Below are 24,145 nucleotides of genomic sequence, written 5' to 3'. Positions count from 1 at the left end.
AGTCTCTTATTAGCCATGATTGCAACGATGACAAAACACTGTTTGTTTATATGAAAAAATAATTTGCCTCAACCGCATGCAGCGGTATGAAAAATTTAGGAGGACATTTACCAAAGCTTAAGACACAATCGGACTGCATACTGGTGCCATCTGTTAGGGAAAACATGAATTACAAGTACAAACATCACAACTCGTCGGAACGACGGCTAGGTAAGGCAGGTGTGTGCCAGCTCAGGCCGTCGTTTCGACGACTTGGTAAGTGGATGGGTTAACACCCTCGGTACAAGGTCACTGCAGTGCGCGACATGGAAATGGTGATGACCAATCGTTATCAGGCCAAGGGGGGACCACATTGATGCCACCCGCACGGTCGGCTGCCATCTTCATGTCCACCATCTTGAATTCAACTTCAGAATTTTAAATGGGAAGGGGGTGATATGATATATCAGATCAGGCTAGAATTTCACGAGAAATGCAATGGTGAAGGTTTTTTCGACGTATCTTCAACCAGTAAAAAGTTATGACTGAATTCTTGTACCAATTTGCTGCTTTTCGAGGTGTTAGAAGAATGCCTTAAGATTTGTTTTATCGCATCGGTAATGCATCGAGATCAAAGTGATGTCTAGGGAGAGAAGTTCGCATGCCATTGCACAAGATTTTAATCGGATACATCCATGAAGAGCTGCGCATTATGAATGGTTGTCACGAACAATTTACTGCGTGACGCTTCCATTGAATTAAAAGTCCTTCACAGTGACAAGGCTAATGTTTATGTTCATAAGTAAGTTCATAATCAGAATATTCGATGCTTTTTATCTAATAACCCATTTTTGACAGATCAAAGCTGAATGGTTAGTGCTGGTAAGTTAATGGTGTGTCGTGCTGTGTGGAACACGATTGGTTAGTCAATTTTTCATCAACGAAACCTTAAATGCTTAGGGCTACTTGGATTTGTTAAATAAACAGGTTTTCTCATCCTTGCTTATGGAAGAAGGTACTTTTTACAGAGTTTTTTTCAATAGGGAGGAACACCAGAACACTATAGGAACGTTGTGAAGCAGTTTCTGTCCAAAGTTAGTTATCAGACGACAAGGGTCGCGTATTCTGTTTATGAACTTCCTTATGAACATAAACATTAGCCTTGTCACTCTGAAGGACTTTTCATTTAATGGAAGCGTCACACTGTAATTGTTCGCGACAACCATTCATAATGCGCAGCTCTTCATAGATGTATCTGATTAAAATCTTGTGCAATGGCATGCGAACTTCTCTCCATAGACATCACTTTGATCTCGATGAATTACCGATGCGCTAAACAAATCTTGAGGCATTTTTCTAACACCTCGAAAAGGAGCAAATTGGTACAAAAATTCAGTCATAACTTTTTACTGGTTAAAGATATGTCGAAAAAACCTTCACCATTGCATTTCTTGTGAAATTCTAGCCTGATTTGATATCTCATATCACCCCCTTCCCATTTAAAGTTCTGAAGTTGAATTCAAGATGGCCACCGACCGTGCGGGTGGAGTCAATGTGGTCCCTCCTTGGCCTGATAACGATTGGTCATCACCATTTCCATGTTGCGCGCTGCAGTAGCCTTGTACCGGAGGTGTTAAGTGACTTTTTGAGCTACCCTGTATATAAAGCTGGTGTAACCTTTCCTTATCCCAGTAAGCCCTGAGATATTTATTGGAGTCTACGTTCAACGACTGGTAAGAAGTTAGCACACATGGGTAGACTTTTGCCGTCCTCCTAATTGAAGTGTTTAGAGTGTCAAGCGCAGCCTGTATTACTGTGTAGTTTTTGAGGGTGGACGTTGCAGGTCACACTGTCACTGCAGCCACGTATTGCAGAACCGGACGAAGTTACGGTCAGCCCTTCGCAGGAAATGTCCAGGTGCTTTGGGAGTTCGAGTTCTTCTGTTGGATGACAATGCTCGTCCACACAGTGACAATACCACAGTGGCTCAGATACAGTCCCTAGGTTGGGAACAACTGCAACATCCTGCCTACAGTCCAGATTTGGCACCATCCGACTTTCATATCTTCGGCCCACCGTAGAATCACCTGGGTGGTCACCAGTTCCAGGATATGGAGGAGGTCCATCGGGAGGTTACCTGCTAGCTACAACACCAACCACAAACCTTCTTCGCTGCTGGCTTTGAGGGACTCGTGAAACACTGGGACAATTGTTTAAATGTTCATGAGGGTTACGTTGAAAAATAAACCACATTTCATCAGGTAACTATTTCAACTTTTCTTTCTATTCCATTTTGCGACTTATATATTGACTTACCCTCGTAATTAATTTATGTTCCATTTTTTCTTGCGTATGTTGATTGTGTTCCTCTAACATGTTCTCACGAACTTTCTTCTGTTGATAGTGCCCTGCCAGAACATTACCGTTGCAATCTCTGCTGGAAAAATTCAACAACTCTGTTGGTTGGCTGGGTTGATACGGTAAGGGTGTGTGTTATAAGGAAACGAAATCCCACGGAGATGATTGGCCATGATGTTCCTGAATACATCATAGATCCTGGTAAGAAATGTATACAACTGTAACACCGCTTGATCTAAAAAGTAAAAACTGTCCTGTGTGCTCCACATATTATCAGTCTCATTATCATGCTGCTCTTTATTTATTTATTTATTTCTCAAAGATCCTTAACAGAACATAATGTTCCAATAATAAAGGATCATATTAAATACATTTATAATAAAGAATAAATATACATTTTAAAAATTATAGAACGACAGAATTACAAAAATACAAAGAAAAAGATACAGAAAATATCATGTGAATTGCTGCATTTATGCAAGCACATGTTACATGCTATCAGGCATAATGATGATTTAACTGCACTATTCTTGTAGAATGATATTCTGTCTCATATTCTTGTATACGTGTATGTTTTTTGGAGAGTGGCCAGTCTGTAGGTAATGGACTGGTGCTGCCATCTTTGAAACATTTTGTTGTTAGGTGTAGGTCTAATTTTTTTGTCTCAGAATAGATTTTTTTTCAGATATACACAATTTAAATCAATTGGCTTTGTATTTGCTTTCCCTCTTCCCTCTGAAATAACATTCCCCTATAAAAATGAGTACATGCATAGGTTTGACAGGTTTGGTTATATTGTTTTAGTTTACCAATCTTTCTTTTTCTGTTGTGTATACAAGTTTTGTATCCTGAAGAATTGAAAAAAAATCTCGCTGACTACTGTTTCCCCATGACTTAATAAAGACAACATAAATTTACATTTATTTTAAATTCTTGACACACATCATCCTCCTCTACACATGAAAAAATACTACATACTTCTTGCTGGTTCCAACACAACAAAATATAAGAATAATTTCCCAAATGTATATCTTGGGATGAAGGTATACTTCTTGAGCAATTGCATTGATCACACATTGCTACCTAACCTTCACGAACTTTAGAGAAAAGTCTTCCAGTACTTGTTATTTTCAGACGCTATCTATTCTGCATGTATTGAAGTTTCTTTCAAGTTTAAGAATCTAGTTTTGTCATGTAAAGGTAGGACAGTCAACCCATTTTTAATGGTTAAGCCGGACCCTGTGGCCAAGTGGTTAGCACATCGTGCTGTGATGCCAAGGGTCCCGGGTTCGAATCCCACTTGGGCTTGGTTGTTTGTGATTGTCCATTCATCAATTTCATCACTCATCCCCATCTTCGCAAATTAGCCAAGATGCACAAAACGCAAAGTAAAATAAACTAAATCAATCAATCAATCAATAAAACTTCAGGGTTAAGATTCTACTTTTTAATTTTTTTGTCAAAATTAGCCATGCATGTCTAAGAATAACACTACACAAGAGTAAATGTTTAGTATGGTTACATTATAACATTATATCACGTGTCTAAAGTAATTTTCACGCTGAAGTGAGAACTCCCTGATGGTGTAGTGGTAACATCTTCACCTTGTACTTAAGGTGTTCCAGATTTGATACTTGGTGAAAGCACATTGCAGTTCGAATCCCACTTTAAACTGTAGGTCCAGTCCTGATTAGCCCATCTGTGAATCTAGTGTACTTGAACCTCAAATTCAACTGAAACTGAAGTAACAAGTAATGTGCATTGCTTGAAAACAGACCAATCATATCCATTCATATACAACATATGATGTATATGCCTACATTTAATTGGTTTATTTTCAAATGACATATGGCATGTGCCACTTGACCCCCAACTCAAAACTTTTAACCATATTTCTAATTTTTATTTGATCAGAAGGCAATCCCAAAAAGTAATATTTGCTAGAAACCATTAAAATGTAAATATTCATAAACTCTCTCACCTTCCTTTTGTTGCATCTAATATATTAAACTATTTATGTTCGAACTATTTGTTTTCAGTATCTACCTTCACAACAGATTTCTTCATTTCTGGGATAGGACCATTTAATGAATATCTTGTTCTTCTTGGGTACTCGAAAGAGATGACTGAAGCAGGAAAAGCTCAGAGACCTCAGCTACATGTAGTGGAGCCAAAGAAAGAAGAGTACAATGAAGTCTATACAGATAGTCTCTCGTTACGAGGCTACCCTGCATATAGCTGCAATGATTATCACCTAGGTCAGTGAAATATGACACTTTTTTGCATATTGATTAATTATGGTATATCCTGTGATTGGTTGGATTTGTTAAATTGTTAGGGTCAGGGTTAAATAATTTGTAATGCAAGGGGATATGTTCCACTTATAATTTTGCAAATAATCTGTGTAGCCACAGTAATCTTACAAATATATTATTAATACTAAAATTCTTTAATCTGATAACATTTCCATGCACTACACAAGCATCTAAGAATACTATGAAATGTAATGTCAATTACAAACGATAATTGCCAACATTGTTTTAAGAATTAAAAGAACAAAACAGTGTGTTTTTGAAAGCAGCCAGTAGATTATAAATAATTTTAATTACTAAAGAAACAAGAGTACTTATTATTACGAGGGATAGTCAGAAAAATTTCCCTAGTCTGCCATCTGCAGTGTTTTTTATTCTGGAGAAAGAACATGACATGAGCAGAAAGACCCATCATTACAGTATTTTTCCACGTATTCCCCAGCGACATTCAGGCACTTGTCGTACCACTTCACAAGTTTCAAGAAACCCTGTTCGTAAAACTGCATGTCCTGTTACGGAAAGAGACTTTGGCTTAATGTTGAGAAAAATCAAAATTTTCATTTCCATTTCATTTATTTGTCCATCACATGACGTACCATTCATAGCGAACAACAGTTCACACTTCATCCCTTGTCCACAATTGTGACATATCTCTGTTCTCCATGCCCACCGAGCACACACTTCCCAACTATTCTTGTCTTCAACTTAGTAGTATGCTGACGCAAGCAAAAGATTGTGCTTCAGACAACAAAAGAAGGATGATGCCCGTGTAACCACAACATATTACCAACCCCCAGAATATCCATGCTTTCCGAAAATACTCATGCGGAAACTTTTTTCCGACTATCCCTCGTTATATTACTTGGAATGTTACACACTGAAGACATCTCAGATACAAGTGAGACCTTTCTTCTAATGGAGAGAGATATCAAACTAGAGAAGAGAGAAGATGGTTTTTGCAGTAGAATCTTAGATGATACTCTAATTAGGCTACAATTGACCTTCTCACATTAGGATGCTGAACAGAAAGACCTATTAAAACTTTTACAATTCTTTTAATTGTTAGGTTTTTCTTCGTTTCCTTGTCTGTTGGGCAATTTGCAATATCAAGATTGAAGGTCAATTTTTTACATTTTTTAGCGATTATTGGAGTTTTCTGCCTCTTTGTTTCTTTATTGCCATTCTAATAACCTTTCTCAATATTTTAAGTAACTTTTCCTCTTTTTGGTTTTTCAGAATGTTTAATTGAAGAATCCACATTCTTCATTGTTAGTCCCAAGGATGTAGTTGTGGCAAAACCATACGATGCAGATGATAGAGTTCAATGGTTAATGAAACACAGGTGAGTAACATTTCTAAAATTCTGTCATAAATAGATTTACGTTTCAATTTTTTCACAGTTGTCTGAACTAATACTGATTCCAACATATCAGTTTCAGATGACGTTGGTACATTTGTAAAGTATATGATTGAATTGAGATCCTGTACTTCTCCAAATTTCACGCATTCTGTGGGATATGAAATGCCAATCAACAGTTTTGTAGAGACCATATATCATGGGAATTATGCAAAAATTGCACTTTTAATAAATCAGTTTAGGTATGTCTGTGCATGGTAATATAGGAATGTGACGAAGGTGATTACCGATAATGAATATAGGCTGAAATTGGCATATCGGTATCGGCATCAAAAGAACACTTCTTGAAGAAATTTCTTTTTGCTTGGGATGGGAATGAAAAGTAACTTATAAGGTAAAATACACTAGACAGTGGATAATGTCCAATTAACATCGCATGCTAATAAAGAGCCATTGTTGCGATATACCAAGTGTGGTAGAATAGCAATTTAAAATAACAAAAATACTAATAAAAGAATGAAGTATAAGTTACAGTTGTACTCATTGAAGACAGTTTGAAACTGATAGAAAAGTTTGTGCAAATACATTTAGTGAGGACATATGACACCTTCAGTCACTTTTATTTTGCTTTCTCCTTTTGTTATGGAGATCATTAGGAGGTATCAAGAAAAGTTGCCTTGTCCCTCGTGAAGATGCAAGCTGATCACCCTGAAATATATAAAGAGAGAAGGGGGGGACTTTTTAAGGTGAGCTGTTCCTATATCTTTATCTTCATAAAAATATATTTTTTTAAAAAATTCTGATGAAATATTGAAATATTTTAGTTTTATTAATAACTTATAATTTCTTTCAGTAAATATGAAACTGCTATGGAGGCTGTTATGAAAAGTGATGGATGTGATCTCAAACGCTATACTCTGTTGCAAGTAGGGAGAGCTTATCTGGATCATCTTCTGGCAACAAAAAAATATGATGAAGCTGGAAAATTGTGTCAGAAGATTCTTGGTAAGCTGTTCATGAAACAACACTTTTTTTTAATGTATTGTGTATTGGTAAAATACATTTCTCAAGATGCAGTTCATTATGAAGCAATACCCTTCAGACCTACCGTTGCACATTAATTTAGGAAGTGAATAAAACATTAAAGTTCAATAAGGGTAAATATTTTCCATTTTATATTAAATTCATGTAGTATTTGACCTTGTTTATTACTATTACTATTCTTGGATCATCAAAAGTTGTTTCCCTATTACATCATCCTAATGTATTCTCGAAACGATTTTTTAAAAATATTTATGTAGGTGAGGACAAGAAGCTCTGGGAGGAAGAGGTGTTTAAATTTGCACTCATCCATCAGTTGAGAGCTGTTAGCCCATATTTACCTCAAGGAGACCATGCTCTCGATCCACACATATATGAAGTGGTGTTGTATGAATTTCTGAAAATGGATCCACCAGTAAGTAGATCCCTTCTTTTGTTGCTATATCTACTTTAAGCAAATTCTATTTCTTTGTCTCTATTGTGTATTTTTTCTAATTTTGTTCGTTACTGCAATAAAATAAAGTGTTGGTATCACCTTAACATTGCTTCAAATCTTGTGTGATATACTTGTAAAATTTTCATACAAAGGTGTCCATACAAAGGATTTCTGTACTAAATTACTTGTACAACCTCTCTCACCAAATTAAAATTTTTAGATAAAGCTCTTGTCAACTATTGTTCAAATAAAATTCCACAGAGGTAATTATTATTATTGTTTTGACACTAGAGAACTTGTTACGTCACGTGCCAGAAACGTATTTGTTAAAAACACTAAAAAACACACAAGGAGACAAACATATTATAGAAACCAACTTCCACAGGATTGTATCTCCTTCCTGGCACAGGCGAAAGGAAAAAAATGGAATGGAACGTTAAGGAAGATGTACACATGATCAAAGACACAAAAAATCTTAATGATAATTTATGTGGAAATCTTTATTTATCATGGTACAACACATTAAAACTTAAAAATCAACAATCCAAACATACAAGAACTTACCAACACTGCAAGACCGCAACAACATCTTCCGGCAGACACAACGAGTAGCGCCAGCGGAACTTCAACCGTGTCCTTTCCGTCTCCCCTCGACCAGCCCTGATGTTGATTCCGAGAAGGAATTGAAAGCTTGGAAACTAAAGTGTTTGTATTGTGCTCTTTGTGTGTTTTTTAGTGTTTTTAACAAATTATTATTATTATTATTATTATTAAGAAGAATGTAAAAAGACCAATTATTTGGGCCCTATTAGATCAATATTGTTTTCAATTGCAAGAATTGGATCTAAAAATTTTCTAGCTCTCTTCACTCGCAATGTAATTGTTTTCTGTAATGTAATGTATTTATTTAATATGTATTGAATATGTACACAATTTAGTGTTATAAGGGGGGATTGGTTTTTGTTATTGGGGGGTGTGCTTCGGTTATATTACGTTGCTTTAAAGTTGGTTATACAAAAGGTTATCTTTAAATATATAATATATCAAAAACAGCAAAAACAAAAGAGAACCACGCTTTACGCGGCCACACGCAGACCCTATTCCACATGTGGTGTTCCGTATAGTAACAGATATCCCCTGAGATATCTGTTAAGCAACAGACGAACTTTAGCCTAACTTTAATAATCGGTAACTAGAGGAGGGCTTAATAGGCTTATGATTCACTAAAATGATAGAAGGTCAGACACCTTTAAACGACATATTTATTCATTGAAAAGAACATCGCTTGTGGCATAGCTGCCACCAAACATGAGCACTTCACTGTACAAGACACAAAAAAGATATACAAAAGATTTTGTACTTACAGATCAGCCGTTTTCACACTATATCACTCATACCTGGGGCCTTACACACGCTATTTCACTCTTTATCGCCACATCCCGACACATGGACAAATTTGTGGTACACCACACTAAAAAATTACTATTATGTGCTTCCTTGGCGTAACAAAGGCTTGGGGGGGGGGGGGGTGATAAATTAGTTTTTCTGGCTTTTCTTGGATGGATGGCTAAGAACAACTTGGATATTCTTTGATATCCTATGGATGCTTCTATGGCGTGAGTTCTGCCGACCATGTGTTCTGGATTTCCACATGGGATAAGGGACACAAAACTCGCTATTTTGCTGAATTTTCACTGGGATCCTTAAATGCACGTGTGGACACAATATCCCACTTGGTCACACACACTTAGGCCTGTGTTTACTGTAACAGGACCTTAGATCCCTTTTCCCTTTATGTATCCTTTGTTGCTGGCACAGGTGGCCATTCTCACACTGGATTTTACCAGCAACTCCCAAGCTGACCTGCTCTCAGGTGGGTCTGTAATACAAGTGAGCTTGACTAGCAAGCTCAGAACACAATAGGCCATCTGAAAGTCTCCTCTGTGACGTCACAGCCTTGACGGCTTCTCATTGGCCAGCTGGAGTCCTTTGAGATCTTTCCTTGTCTTTGGGAGAATTGCCACTTTCTCCCACCAGATGGCAGAGTTATCAATTGCTTAAAAAGCATAAACAAAAGTGTTTTTTTTCAGCTTTTCTGGCTTAGTTATGCCAGATAATTGCAAATGAGTTTACTTTTAACAAATTAGGCATTATTTTACCTATGGGTGAGTGTTATCTCTGATTTTCAGTAAAGAATAAAAGATTTAGTAAACATGTGATTTGGAGCACATGGTTTTTGTTCTCCAAAATGGCTACTGTTAGCCTAACAATGGTTGGTTCTTTAAAAATAAAGCATTTCTACCCCTCCCATGAGTGACAACTGGTTGGTAAACATGACCCATGATTCTAATTGGGGGGTGGGGGGTATAAGTTTCTGGGAAAATAGCTCTCACAAGCTTTCCCTGATGCCAGCCTAATGGCCCTTGTACTTAGGTTGGCCTGTGGTTATTTGTGTGTGGGCATGTATGCCCAATGCTGATTGGTCATAGTGTTAGCATGTTGCATATGAATTTTCTTATTTTATGTTGCTCCATGTTGCATATGAATTTTCTTATTTTATGTCGCTCCATGTTGCATATGTGTAAACATATGTTGTACATGAAAGTTATACATGTTATACTGTAAAAAAAGAATCTTCAGAATGCATTTCTCATTCATTTTCTGCCATTCAAAAATACAGTTTGTGTGCTTGTTTTCCATCATTAGCTAATGTGAAATTGACTGTGTTGAAAAAATATTTCAAATCGTTTGACCAAATAAATGCTTTAGCACTGATTTCTATCCCCTTTTTGCATAATTTATGTGGATAATAATGTTTTTAATACTACTGCTACTAGTAATAATAATAATGTCATTATTATTTTTATTATTATTATTGGTACGCTTATCGTGGTATTTGTCCCCCCCCGACAAATATTTGTGGTTGCGCCTCTGGTCAGCAACATTTGGAGTACAAAATTTTGTCACCAAATTTAGGCAACATGTTCCCAAGTACTGATCATCCAAACAGGTGAAAAACAATAAATCATACTTTTACCCTGTAATTTTAATTTCAACTATAAATTTTGAATTATTGTACCTGGCAACAATACCTAGATTATGCAGTTGAGCAAGATATCTTGCCTGAAGCTGGAAAAAGTCATGTCAATGTCAAATCAGGCTAGCCATGTGCAACTAAAAAATAATTTCAAAAGTACCCTTTTAGAGCAAAATTATGATTGGTATGTGGTGTTTTATCCCTTATTTAGATGCCTTTTGGAAGCCTGAACTTGAAGATGGTGAAATACATATTTTATGTAGTTGTGACTCACTATTTATTGATATTTTATTGTTTTAGTCATCAGAGAGGGGCTATGTAATCCTCCTTTAATTTTGTACAATGAGTCAAATGGCTCTTGCGAATTGAAAACTTAATGAAAGTTTAAGGTACCAATGAAGGTACCTTCCCTCCCCTGGGATGATTTCTGTGACCCTCATTGATGAATGGAACGTTCTGCTAACCCCTACACATGAAGAATGAAGAATTTCTATCAAGAAAAGTTTGGGCAGCCGACCTCCATGGCAGAGTTGTTAGCACAGCATGCTACGGCACCAGAGGTCCCACACTGTGTATGGTGTTATTTGTGAGTGTTCCTTCATCAGTTCCAGCATATCATCACTCATCCTTATCTTCGCGATTAACCAAAAGTGGCAGAAAAGTAAAGCAAAATAAATCAATCAATCAAGAAAAATTGAGGGAAACATACCATTCTATGAGTAAGGGTCACAGAATTGATATTACTATAACAGAAATCATCACAAAATCACTGTGTCATATCATATCTGCACTTCAGGCCTGAAGATGAGAGTAACATTGAAAGCCTAGAGAAAAGTCTATTCAGAACTTATCTGGCCAATATCATGAGAGAAGCTCTTTATCATTCACCTCCAGGAAAACTTCATGAAATCTATTATAACCAATTCGTAAAAGCCTATGCAGTAACAATTCACAGATTAATCAATTACAGTGGAACTTTGATTTTTACATTTTTCAGGGGGCGAAACCGAAAAAAAACTTAAAATGTGTATCTCTGAAATTTTATAATATTTTGTTTTATTGGGACCATGAGGATGGAATGTATACTGTGGCAAAAAAGTGTAATGTAAAATTGGAGTTCTGCTGTATTGGCATTTTCTTCTCACATAATGTATGGAATGGAACTTTTCTAATGCACATGTAACTAATGCGCATATGGTTGCCACCAATATTACAGTTCTTCCCCATTTGTCTGGTAAATAGTAGAAAGTTAAGAAAATGATTGATTGTGCCCAATCAGTTTCTTTTTTGTTGTATAAATTGAAGCTTAGCACACTACTTAACACTATTCTAATTAATTTTTCTTTTGTTTTCTCTGTAATACTTCATCTCAACATGGTCTCATCATGACTAATAAAAAAATATGCGTGATTACAAAACTTTCATATTTTTGTAAAATCTCTTAGCGTAAGTGGTTATTATTAAGTAAACTTTCAAAATAAAGTGCATATTGATTCTGTAATGCAGGGATTCCTGAACCTGGTGAAGAAGTGGTCACCCAAGCTCTACAATATACCAGCAGTTGTCAATGCTGTGTTGGAGCATCTTTTGAACAAGTCCGTAGACTATATCTCAAGAAGTGATTCTGATAGAACCATTCTCTTGGAAGCGCTTGCAATTCTGTATTCATATGAAATGAAATATGATAAATCACTAGCAATGTACCTCAAGTAAGTGAATTATTGGAATCTTACAGTCAGTGTGGTATTTGAAAAATTTCTAGTGGCATGAATTGCCTGAAGCATCATGATATAATATAAACATAAAACTGCACACAATCAACTTAATATAACAGCTGCATGCTGAAATGATGTGAAATCTAGTGTAAAAAAAATTCAGAATAAACTTTTAAACAAGAAAGTAAATTGTCCTGTGAGTTTAGCACAATCCAGGAACATTGTGTTAATATGTGAAATTTGGGATGGAAAATGGACTTCATTACACAGGAATAAATTTAATAATGCTCCAATACCACTTTTCATTCCTAAATGTGCTTGGTTGTTGGAATTTTATACTTTTATTTATAGGCTCATTCACCTGCGTAATATATAGAGGCACATATTTTTGGAAATAGGAAAGCAAAATTTCGGTACAAAAACTTGAGTCAATTTTGGGTTCAAAAGCGGTAAATAAAATAAAATTTCGCTGTTGTAGTGGTGAAAAGCGGTATATAAAATGACATGTTGGTTTTAAAATTGTGAATATAATTCTAAATTTGATTTGAAAACTGCACTTACCACACAAAATAAACATATCCCTTCTAATAACATGTTTATGTCACTACCATAATATTAAATTTATTCCTGCATAAAGGGGTCCATTTTTGCTTCTCAAATATTTACAGCAGATTAATCAATTTTCCATGAATTGCATAACTCTCAGGATAATTCTGACTTCAGAAAGTGTCGCATCAGTAAATAAATTCTAAATTTCGTGCTTAAGAGACTATTTCGCATTTTGCAGTTAATTTCGTATTTTTTCGTGACAAAACAGGATAGGAAAATGCACTTCACACTTTTCAGAAACATGGAAAATTAACATTACAATGTGTTATTTCACAATTCGTGTTTTCGTCAAAAACGAAATATGCATGAATGCCAGGGTCCCAGGTTCGAATCCCAGCCTGGGCATGGATGTTTGTCCATTCATGAATTGCATCATATCATCAATCATCTCTATCTTCTAAAATTTGCCAAAAGTGGCACAAAAAGGGAAGTAAAATTAAGCAATTCATCACCACCTTCCTAATACAGTGAAACCCCGATATTACGTTCTCGCATTATACATTTTCCCGCTTAATATGTTAATCCAGTCATGTTCGTCCCGGCAATAGGCCATGTTAAATAATAGGATGTTCACCTCGATTTTCCGTTCGCTCTAACTCCCGTTTCCCGCTATATACGTTTTCCGAGCCGTGACGATGTCTTAAAATTTGGCAGAAACCTGTTCTGTTCACTACGCGAGTTCTCCTTTATGTTGCTTTTGCAGCTGTTTCATTCACGACGCAACATTGAACTTCCAGATGTTAGGCTTTCGGGCGAGAGGAGGGATCGAAGAGGCATGGTTGGTGGAAGGGGGCGGGAGGTGGAGTACAACTTGCATTTGTCATGCCTCCCTTGAGGGAGAGGAAGGGAAATGGCACTTCTTGCATTCCCCATGAACATCAAATGTGCTGATCGTTCTGCCACAGGTTCAGACAACAAGCACACTGTTGCCAAACCGATTCTCTTTAAATGCTGCCTTCCCTAGGGTTTGGACAGAATATGTGTGACTGGGGTGTCTTTCTTCACCCTTCCCCTCCACAAAAACGCAAAGTGGAATCTGAATTGGAACCATTCTGCACATATTCAGGACACTTTGATTACATATAAAGTTGCTTGGCATCCAGCTATAAATGATCACCCCCTCCAATCACCCAGGATTTTTAAAAATAGCAACTAATTACCAATGTACAGAGTAAAGGGAGATCTCACACGATCAGATGCATAAACTGAACCTTATGAACAAAATGTTGGTGTTGTATTTAGTATTTAGTATAATAATTGCAGCTGTACAGTAAGCAAGTCACTGTTCGGGAAACATCATATTTATAACGGAATGGGGGTTCGAATCTTAGTTTTGCATGCATGTTCGTTAATTTATGGTACTACAAGAAAATACACGATACAAATTCATGACCTGTGTACAATATCAAATACGTGGAGGGTATGTTTTGTTAACGGGCCAGGTACTGGCCGGTGCTTAAAGAATATTATATTCTTTGAACATCGGTCTTCGATCACAAGCCAAGTTCAGTAATTATTATTATTATTATTATTAACAAAAATCAGAACACTGAGACATGTTAAAAGAAAGTGTTTAATTCAAGTCGAATACTTACTACATCTCACCACACAACCTACATTACCGAGACAGCTGACTGTCGCAGCGAGTCGACAGGCCCATCATGCACTGGTTGAAGACAAGATACTATCGCGAGCTGTGCTTGCGACGTTGCGTACACACAAAAACACTAGTACAATAAAGTTAGACTGTATATTAGGGAGCACAAAGTTAACACATAATGAGTATTCGTACTGAAGTAAATGTTTCTGACGAAGGAGTGTTATGTTGAAGAGACTTGTAGCTCCGGGTGATTCACACAAACTGTTTTTGAAGAGTGTTGTAACTCTAAGCAATGCACGGAAACTCCCTTTTCTACCCTGTGTTTTCTCCTGAGCTTTCTCCATCTCGTCACACTTGGAGGAAAATGTCTTTGTCATATTGGCCAGTGCAATTAAGCCCCACCCAATTGTTTGCACTGGGGAGGGATGAGAGAAGCGATGATAGCCTTGCACGGATACACAAAGGAGCCTTGTTCGAGGTCTGATCTGGATGAAGAAGTATCTGGCTGTAATTAAATTAAGATACTCACAAGTTTACTGCGAGTACTTCAATTTGACACACAATTAACATATGTGCCTTGTGGCTGTCTTAACTCTAGTGGTGGAAAAAAATGTTCTCGAGCAAGGTTGGGGTTCACCATCCAGCAATTTTTTGCGTTGTCACCTTACTGTCGAGGGGCCAGACTAGCTGGCGGACTTGTGGAAATTATGTCTTCTGCTCAGCTCGTGATACATCCTGAGATGCCAGTCTGTTTAGGTCTGCTTGCTCCGGAACGATTGGTTATTATCACTGGAACAGAGGTAGTCATTGTCTTTAAGAGTCTGTAAGTAGTACTCGCAATGCCTGGGAGACGTTCGGCTTTAAGGAAACAGAGCACTCCTTGTCCTCAAAGTTTACGATAAAGTTGAGAGTCATGTTCTAGCAGGATTTGGTTGGATAAATATAAATTAAGCTTCTGGAACTCTGTGGTTTAATGGTGGTTTTATGGTGACGGTTCGAAATGAATATGAAGGGCGATCACAGTTTATTGCGTGACCATACTGCTCCCCATGTCAGAGAGTGAGTTCGTTGATTAATCATAAGCCTGGTTTCATGGGAAAGTTGTTTGCTGGATAGAGACAGTTGTGTTGTTTTCAAGGAGCAAGAAAAAATATCTGGGAAGATCGAGCTGGTAATGTAAGTCTGTCATAACCTAATAGGTGGCAGTTAGAAGCAGTCATACACCGTTCCTACCTTCGAAAGTGGGTCCCGTTAATCGTTATTGACTTTCACAGCACGTCTTTCTTTTGTCCTTAGACATTCATTATCATACTTCTTTCCTGCTGTTAAATAATTTTTGATACAATATACCCCTAGAAAGTCGATTGTGTAGTCATTTCTTACTGACACTTGAGTGTCACCCCTGCCTTATGCTTTCCCGCTTTTTATGTTTCCTGGATTTTACGTTTTTTATTTACGGGCCCCTGAAAATCGTAAAATCGGGGTTTGACTGTATATCTAATGAGGTGATTTCAATAGCTATTTTGTATCATTCTCTTTATATTAGGTGCAAATGTTATTTGTATGGTTGAAGCACATTTCTTATTAAATCTTATCTGTTCTGCTGGTTACGTAGAACAAGTTACAGACAATTGATAGGATAAACAACTTTTATCATTTATAAAATAATTTTCTTAAGTATATTTAGTTCTTTTTGGTGCTAGTGTTACCTGAATATATCAAAATTAGTTGCCTAAGTTTAGTGAAAATTTCAATTCAATTAATCGTTTTGGTCATTTTCATATCTAATGAGAGTGTTATGCTTTTATTTATAGGCTCAAACATAAAGATGTTTTCCAGCTGATTCGCAAGCATAAACTTTTCTCAGCTATTTATGACATGATAGAAGGGCTAATGGCCCTAGATCATGAGCAGGCAATTAATATGTTTCTGGAAAAAAATCATGAACGAGATCCACTTCCTCGAATCCCTCCAGATGTGGTAGTGGCCAAATTAGAGCATAATCAGTTCTTTTTATATTTGGTGAGTATTTTGTGATAATATTTTTACATTATATTTGACATGCCCTTTTCTATGTGGTACAACATTTGCTTAATCTGTGTGCCTAACAGAAGGTTAATTTCTTACCAATTAGTGTTGTCAATTATTGAAAGAAAAGTTCTATATCCTTGTCTGTCATCAATGTTTTGTACAATTTTACAATTTCTTATTCTTACTTTTATAAGGGCCTCCTCGATGGCGCAGTGGTAGCGTTGTCACTTTGTATTCAAGGAGTCCCAGGTTCGATTCCCGGTGGAGGCACATAGTGGGTCGAATCCCACTTTAAACTGTAGGTCCAGGCCCGATTAGCCTTACTGTGCATAAAGTGAACTTAAAACACCAATTAAATCTTACTTTTATAAGACCAGGTCCGCAAAGGAAACTCAGCATACAAACCATTTAAGAATACTATGTTTTGCCAGCTTCTTGCCTGTGTTGTCAAGGTAACATTGGAGATGAAAATAAGGTAATGAAGTAAAGTAAGCTAAAGAATGTTGGCTGCTCTTTCTAATTTCCTTCTTATTTATCTATTTATATTATGGATGGACCGATATGAAATTTTGGCTGATACTAATAAAGTACCAATATAAAATTTACAGATATTGATAACCGATGCTCTACGGATCCGATATAAAATTCCAAATGTACCTTGAAGAACATGAATGGTTCACTGACCTCCTTAATAAAAGGTGACTGCAATGCAAAATAAACTGCACACTTAGACATTTGCTTTTCTAAAAAGTAGCGCATGGGAATTATCCATAAAAATTATAACAAAACTTCCAAAAATTTGCACTAAATCATAAGATATTTATAAATATATTGGATCAGTAAAATAGTCTGTAATTTTACTGATAAACCGATACACTGATATGCCTATATTGGCCAATACCAATAGAGTACAGATTAATCTGTCCCATCCCTAATATATATGGAAGAGAATTTCAGCAATGCTTCCTGTTGAAAATTTTATGTAATCAGGTTGGTCAGGTTAAAATTATGGCTGTAAAAATGTGAACACATGATATGCATAGTGATGTCTCACATAGCCAGATGATTAGCAATCTTGTTTTTGTTGATAGCAGTCCTGCATTCAGTCTATTAGGAGATCCAGCTCATGAGGACAGTTGGCAACTACATGAAAGTCAGGAAACAGTGCCTAAACATGAGACACCCCGTGAAAAACGATTTAGCAAGCCTGTATCCTCAAAGGGCTGTTGAATCATTGAGTTTCAGGCATACTAACACCTAGACTAATTTTTCTTTCTTAATTTCAAGTGGAACTAAATTGTTTGATGTTAATTTATATTTATTCTTTATTCGTAAGTACCTTGATGCCTTTGACAAGAAAAATGTGAAAGAAGCCAGCAAGAAGTATCACGGTAGACTTGTTAAACTCTATGCTGATTTTGAACGAGGGAAATTGTTGCCATTTTTACGCCAAACCGACCAGTATCCAATTGAAGAAGCTCTGAACATCTGTAAAGAGCGATGTTTTTATCCAGAAATGGTTTATCTTCTTGGTAAGTTCAGCAGCATAACTTTTTGTTACATTGTGTAAGTGCACAATCACATATAAACACATGTTTGGCTTGCACTGTTACTGGTATAGCTTCAGGGCCGGATTTGGACTACCAAGATGGCACTCACAAGAAACCATTCATTGTAATGGCTGATTATTACAATAAAAACGAATTAACACATACTCTTTTTTATATATGGTCTATTAAAAGTAGACATAAGAAATTAAAGAGATTGTTTGTTACCAACACAGATAACAAAAGAACAAGTGCCACACTGTACCACCTAATGCAAATATATGTTCAAATTCTTAAAATTATAAGTAAAAATAAAGTAAAAATTCAATAGGTGTTTTCTTTTTCTTTTTATGCCTGAATTATTATAAATTTCGTGATGTATGAATCTACTGCAGTGTATAAAAACTTGCATCATCACATAAAAAGTTATTTTCTGGTATAATCTTTCCCTTAACACTACTGTTAGGTGGGTACCGTAGTGATGGTGGTGGTGGTGAACCTATGACATGTACATCTGAATACAAAACAAAATACCAGGAACCTGACACTATATATATATATATATAGTGTCAGGTTCCTGGTATTTTGTTTTTGTATTTGTATTTATATATAATGTATGAAATAATGTATAAACAATGACATTTCCACCAGTGTGATTGAACCTTTCATTCAAATGAACATACGCATCAATACCGCAAGCATGACATTTTTACCAACTTTCTCGGACGGGTGTATTACAACAAGCCTCTCTCGTCCTTTGAAACAATTACACCTCTACAGAGTGATGCAAATACTTAATTAGGCTCCAGCTGCCGGAATACTTCAATTAACCATTGGCGCGAGCAAAAATTACAATATCAATACACAATAGAAAAGTACCTCACTTGCATGACCTGAGCAATTTAACATACATATTCAGCAAATCAAAGACTAAACAGTGGATAAGTTATTGAAATGACTGGGCAGCTAATTACATTACAATGAAGCACACATTCACAAGTTACAATGGAATTTAACGCAAAAAAGGAGCTTTATCATAAAATACTGACATTTACAAGATTAAAAAATATAAACATGAAACGACCTATTATATAACAATTACTCAAAATACAAGACACGAAAGTTAGATTCGGAATTTCTGAGTCACGTTGAAAATCGCAAATCGATGTGATTTCGGCTTTTGTGGTAGGGCGTTGACAAAACAATACATTCGTACGTGGATGTGAATCGACAGAAGAATACCCTACCAGATTCTGCTACATCGTCGGGTGGTTCATCTTTCCTAGGTACGGAAATTTACACTATATTCCTTTTCCGGAATGTCTGGAGTAAGAGAACGCGAACGTGTTCTTGGTGCACGTTGAAGGGTGTGTGGCTCGCCCAATGAACACGGGAGAGGCATGCGATGCGTGGGAGGGGTCGACAACTGGTCATTCGCGTTCCAGTAGTTCTGTATTAAACATGTCAGCTCGCATCAAGAGAGCGCTGCATAGTGTTGACTGTGTTCAAGAACCTATTTGCACGAGGTAAAACAGTAAATTACTGTGTTTTGGAGACAGCTGCCCTGATGGGAATTGGGAAATCCACCGTTTATAATATCCGGAAGGAAGTGAAACAATCGTGACAAAAGGATGGAACATCCCTGTTAGAAACGCCGGGGAAGAAGCATCCGAAACGAAATCAACGATTTGCAGACTTTGACGAGTTCGCGCTAGAGGCATTACGAAGGCCCATTCACAGGAAATTTTGGGTTTTTAGAGTGGCAGTTGTGCAAAAAAAAATACATGTCTAAACAAATAAGTTATGTACCATTTACAGGCCAACTACTGGCATTCTTGCATTGCATTGTTTTCTTAAAATACAATAAACGTGCAATATTATTTGTGTAAAACAATACACTGGCCATTGTTGAGAATAAAAGAAGAAATTGGCAGCAGAAAGCATTTTGCTTTACGGCCGTTATACCGTGCAGTACTTCTTTGCTTTCATCCCGCACCCTTCCCCACCTAGTCTGACCCGCCCACAAGCTTTACCCTCTCCACGTCGCTACTCCAGAGATTCCAGAAAAGTTGTATAGGTTCCATTGTGAAGAAAAAATGTTCCTTCGGATGTCAGCCGCGAGGAAGGGCATTGGTGATGATATTTGGCACTTTCACTTCCTCTCGACATCGCGTATCTCTCCTTCTCTCAAACATCGACGGGGCATTCTCATCTTGGGCATCAACTGGACATTCTCATCTCAAACGTCGGCTGGACATTCTCACCTCGGACATCAGCTGGACATTCTCATCTTGGGCGTCGACTGGACATTCTCATCTTTTGTGTCGACTGGACATTCTCATCTTGGGTGTCGACTGGACATTCTCATCTTGGGTGTCAACTGGACATTCTCATCTCGGACATCAGCTGGACATTCTCATCTTGGGCATTGGCTGGACATCCGCTGGTTGGACGATCGCAACGGATAGTGTTGGTGGCGTCCGGTTTCCACGGCATGGTACATCGATGATGTTGGTGTCGGCTGGCTCGGCTGTAGCTTCGCGCCAGATGATAGTGGCAGTGTCGTTGCAGAACTCTGGAACTCGACGTCCCGCTCTCCTCTTATCCTCTTAGCCTCCCATAGTTCTTGATTGTCCTTGCTTCGCAAAACAATTCACTTCATATGATCTCACAGAATCAAGCACATGAGAATCAGCTCACTGGCAGTTACTCGCTGAGGGTTCGCAAGAAAACAATAAGTATACGGAGGTCTAGTGCACGGGTGCTCTCACTACAAAAAATCCTGTGTTGAAAACTTGGAGCCTCGCAGTTTTATACCAGATTCAAAAAATGTCAGTTGGGAAGATGCTAAAAGGAGCTTCACTTCAGTTCCAGCTGGGTACATGAACCTTGGTTCTATTGTTTTTCAATGTGGTCAAGGGCATGTCTTCAGGTAGGTGCAGTGGATTAAGTCCTCTCCTCTCTGGCGTCTGTCTTGGGAATCCGTAGTTGGCCCATGAATCACCTACAAAAAACTAATTCACCCTTATGTCTTGGATACTCAGTTGATCTCCTTGAAATTAGATCCAGGTAAAGGTAAAGTGTTCCCCTGTGCTTAGCACCATGCCATGAAGGCATATAGGGGGTGTGGGGGTAACACCCCACACTTTCTTGATCCAGTCGTGAGTGGGGGTGATGTGATCAGCATCACGCCCCTGATCGCCTTTACCCCCCAGGGTTTCCCCCCAGGTACCCATGTTATTTGACGCCGGGGCCCGCTTCCATCGTTAGAAAAGTTCCCGGATTTGAACTGGCCGGGGATCGAACCCGGGACCTTTAGCATGGTAGTCAGACGCGTTACCGACTGAGCCACCGCAGCCACCTGAAATTAGATCCAGACATCATTTATAATGTGACTCAGATATCCTGTCCCCCAACTCTTGTTGTGTTGCTAGAATTTCATTTTCACAACAGATACTTATGAACTATTCAAATGACAAAACCAAATCTCACACCTTACATAAGTCATAATATGGTTAATTATACTTAATAAAAATATTGAACTGTGATTTATATGTCACTGAATACCGTGACAGCCTGTTAGATTTTCAAGAATGTTTTCCTTGAAGCCTTCAAATCTATTGTTGCAGTGGAAACATATCGTCAAGCTTGAACGAAATCCAAGTTCCTCGTTTGGAGATAATCTGAGAGGGGAGTTGTAATTTTAAAAACCTGTAGACACATCATTGCATCAATGATTCTATCGAAAGGGGTGAACTTATACAGAAGAGCTGTGGCATAATTTCACACTTTTGCGTTGCACTCATTTGGATGGTCAATGTGAAAAAGTGTGTGGCCGCGGTGGCTCAGTCGGTAACGCGTCTGACTACCATGCTAAAAGTCCCGGGTTCGATCCCCGGCCGGTTCAAATCCGGGAACTTTTCTAACGGTGGAAGCGGCCCCGGCGCCTACCCAGCGTCGAATAACATGGGTACCTGGGGGAAACCCTGGGGGGTAAAGGCGGTCAGGGGCGTGATGCTGATCACATCACCCCCACTCACGACCGGATCAAGAAAGTGTGGGGCGTTACCCCCATACCCCCTATACGCCTTCATGGCATGGTGCTATGCACAGGGGACACTTTACCTTTACCTTATGTGAAAAAGTGTTTCAACTAGCTGACAGAAAACACGTTTGTGTATCCTTTCTTTATTTTTGTGATCTTTAGTCCAGTAATGCAGACGAACAAATATCTTTATCATGGCATCACTTCTCCTTTTCCATCTTGTGGTTCTTATTGCTGCATAACTAATGCTGGGATTCTGTCCAAATAAACCTACAGACGTTTATGAGAAATGTTTCTTGCAACAAGCTAAAAATTGAAATGTAAACATTCAGACACTGTGCTGTGCCTGAAAGCACTAATTTGAGACAGGAGTAGAGCACCTGGATGTGTTCTTTAATAATTTCAGTAAGTTTTCTAATTCATAAAATGAAAAAAAAAAAATGCTTTTTCCGTGACTTATTAGCAGGATGGGATTTGTATGGGGGATTCCTCCCTCTCATTACTGCATCCCCCTTGTAGATTGTAAATATTTGGCCCTTGGCCCTTGGGGATGTTATAGACCTATTATATATTAAATAATTTATATGTATTACCCCAATGCTTCGAAAGTAGTAACTGGAAATTTTCCTAAGCTGCAATTTTTTCTAATAGCGCACTGCTCATAGGAAAATAAGTAATGAAATATGATAAAGTATAAAAATAATCCACACAAACATTAATTCCACATATAAAGTGGATTTTATGTTATGTGTACAGAGGGATACGCAATCTTCGTTTATTTCCAACCTGCGAGGGCCATTGAGAAATGGCGGTGCCAGAGGAGAAGCAGGGAGGGGGGAGGGGAGCGGATGCCCCTGGTTGAAATTCGGAAATTTCCTCGCTGTAGAATCAGCATGAGCTTCTTTTGTGTTCTGTTTTTCCTGGTAATTGTTCTTTTTCAGTAGGCACCAGGCCACTCAGTCTTACTTTGTTGTTTGTAAGTTCAGGGACGATTAAGGATAAAATTTTTACCTGGGCAAGATCAATTTTTGGCACCCCTTCTACTTTCCACCTTTCCCCCCCAATCTTTTTACTGTGGTCCTCCAACTTTCCAACTTCCTCCAATAAAAAAAACAAAAAAACGTATTATATATTTATGGTTTTAATGACAAAAAATAGTATCCTTATTTTAAAAATACTTTAAGTGTTACTGTTAAACAGCACTTTTATTGTAGATATGTGCTTATTTAATACATACAAAATGATATGAAAATAACAATAATCTCTTAGCTTAAATTGCTATGTGATTTTGCAATATACTTTACATGTTATGCAGCAGTAACTTCAATTAATCCAACTTTTATAGCCACACACAGGTGGAGACACATGGTGGTTCGGATTCCACTTTAAACTATAGGGCCAGTGTCGATTAGCTTTTCTGTGCATAAAGTGGACTTAAAAATAAACACAAACAAACAACCAACCAGGCTTATGTAATCAGAAATAAGGTTTTGGCGCTAATCAAAGGGGGATGTCCAGTATGGCAGTCACCTCCCCTCCGAGGGTGGCACCCTGGTAAGTTGCCTGGGTCATGCTGGCCCTGCGTAAGTTCGTGAGGGAACAGAAAACAAAAGTTCAGTATGTAAGTAAAAAAAACTAATTCACCACTACTATATCTGTGACAGATTGTAACCAGTAGGGGAAAAAAATGTGCCAAATGTTCGTTTTCGGAAGGGTGATGAGACGAGAGGGTGCACTGGGATTTTGCCTGGTGTCCCAGTGGGCCAGTCGTGCCCTGGGTAGCTAGTACAAGGAGTACCAATGTTATCAGTAAATCAGAATTAAATCTCTACAAGCATGTGTCATGGACATTTGATGAATGAACGAGAATATTTAATCATATTGTATTTAGCAGCATATGAACATATTTTGAACTCAATTCAGGTAATTTTATTTGTTTTTTAAGAAATGACAGGACAATCTGCATTGTCTTTTACTTTTTGCATATTTTAAATTTTTACTATTCTTGTCTTAAATCCTGATGAAGCCACATGTCGTGGCAAAAGCAAAAATAGTAAGTACATACCTAAACTGGACTT

General features: G+C 37.6%; 1 protein-coding gene across 1 annotated transcript in view; it reads left to right on the top strand.

Annotated features, from left to right (window-relative positions):
- lt (vacuolar protein sorting-associated protein light) overlaps window positions 1-24,145 on the top strand; it is a 67,416-nt gene that overhangs the window by 22,757 nt on the left and 20,514 nt on the right. Inside the window, exons 6-13 of the mRNA XM_083135438.1 lie at window positions 2,384-2,538; window positions 4,377-4,595; window positions 5,886-5,991; window positions 6,860-7,011; window positions 7,308-7,462; window positions 12,027-12,229; window positions 16,259-16,466; window positions 17,812-18,007. Of these exons, the coding sequence (XP_082991564.1) occupies window positions 2,384-2,538; window positions 4,377-4,595; window positions 5,886-5,991; window positions 6,860-7,011; window positions 7,308-7,462; window positions 12,027-12,229; window positions 16,259-16,466; window positions 17,812-18,007 (1,394 nt within the window). The remainder of the gene's footprint in view (window positions 1-2,383; window positions 2,539-4,376; window positions 4,596-5,885; window positions 5,992-6,859; window positions 7,012-7,307; window positions 7,463-12,026; window positions 12,230-16,258; window positions 16,467-17,811; window positions 18,008-24,145) is intronic.

Source organism: Lepisma saccharinum, chromosome 14 (genome assembly GCF_977018435.1).
Source record: "Lepisma saccharinum chromosome 14, izLepSacc3.1, whole genome shotgun sequence".
In the NCBI taxonomy this organism is placed as follows: Eukaryota; Metazoa; Arthropoda; class Insecta; order Zygentoma; family Lepismatidae; genus Lepisma; species Lepisma saccharinum.
Note: the sequence above shows the minus strand (reverse complement) of the source record. Positions and strands in the feature narration are given on the sequence as shown.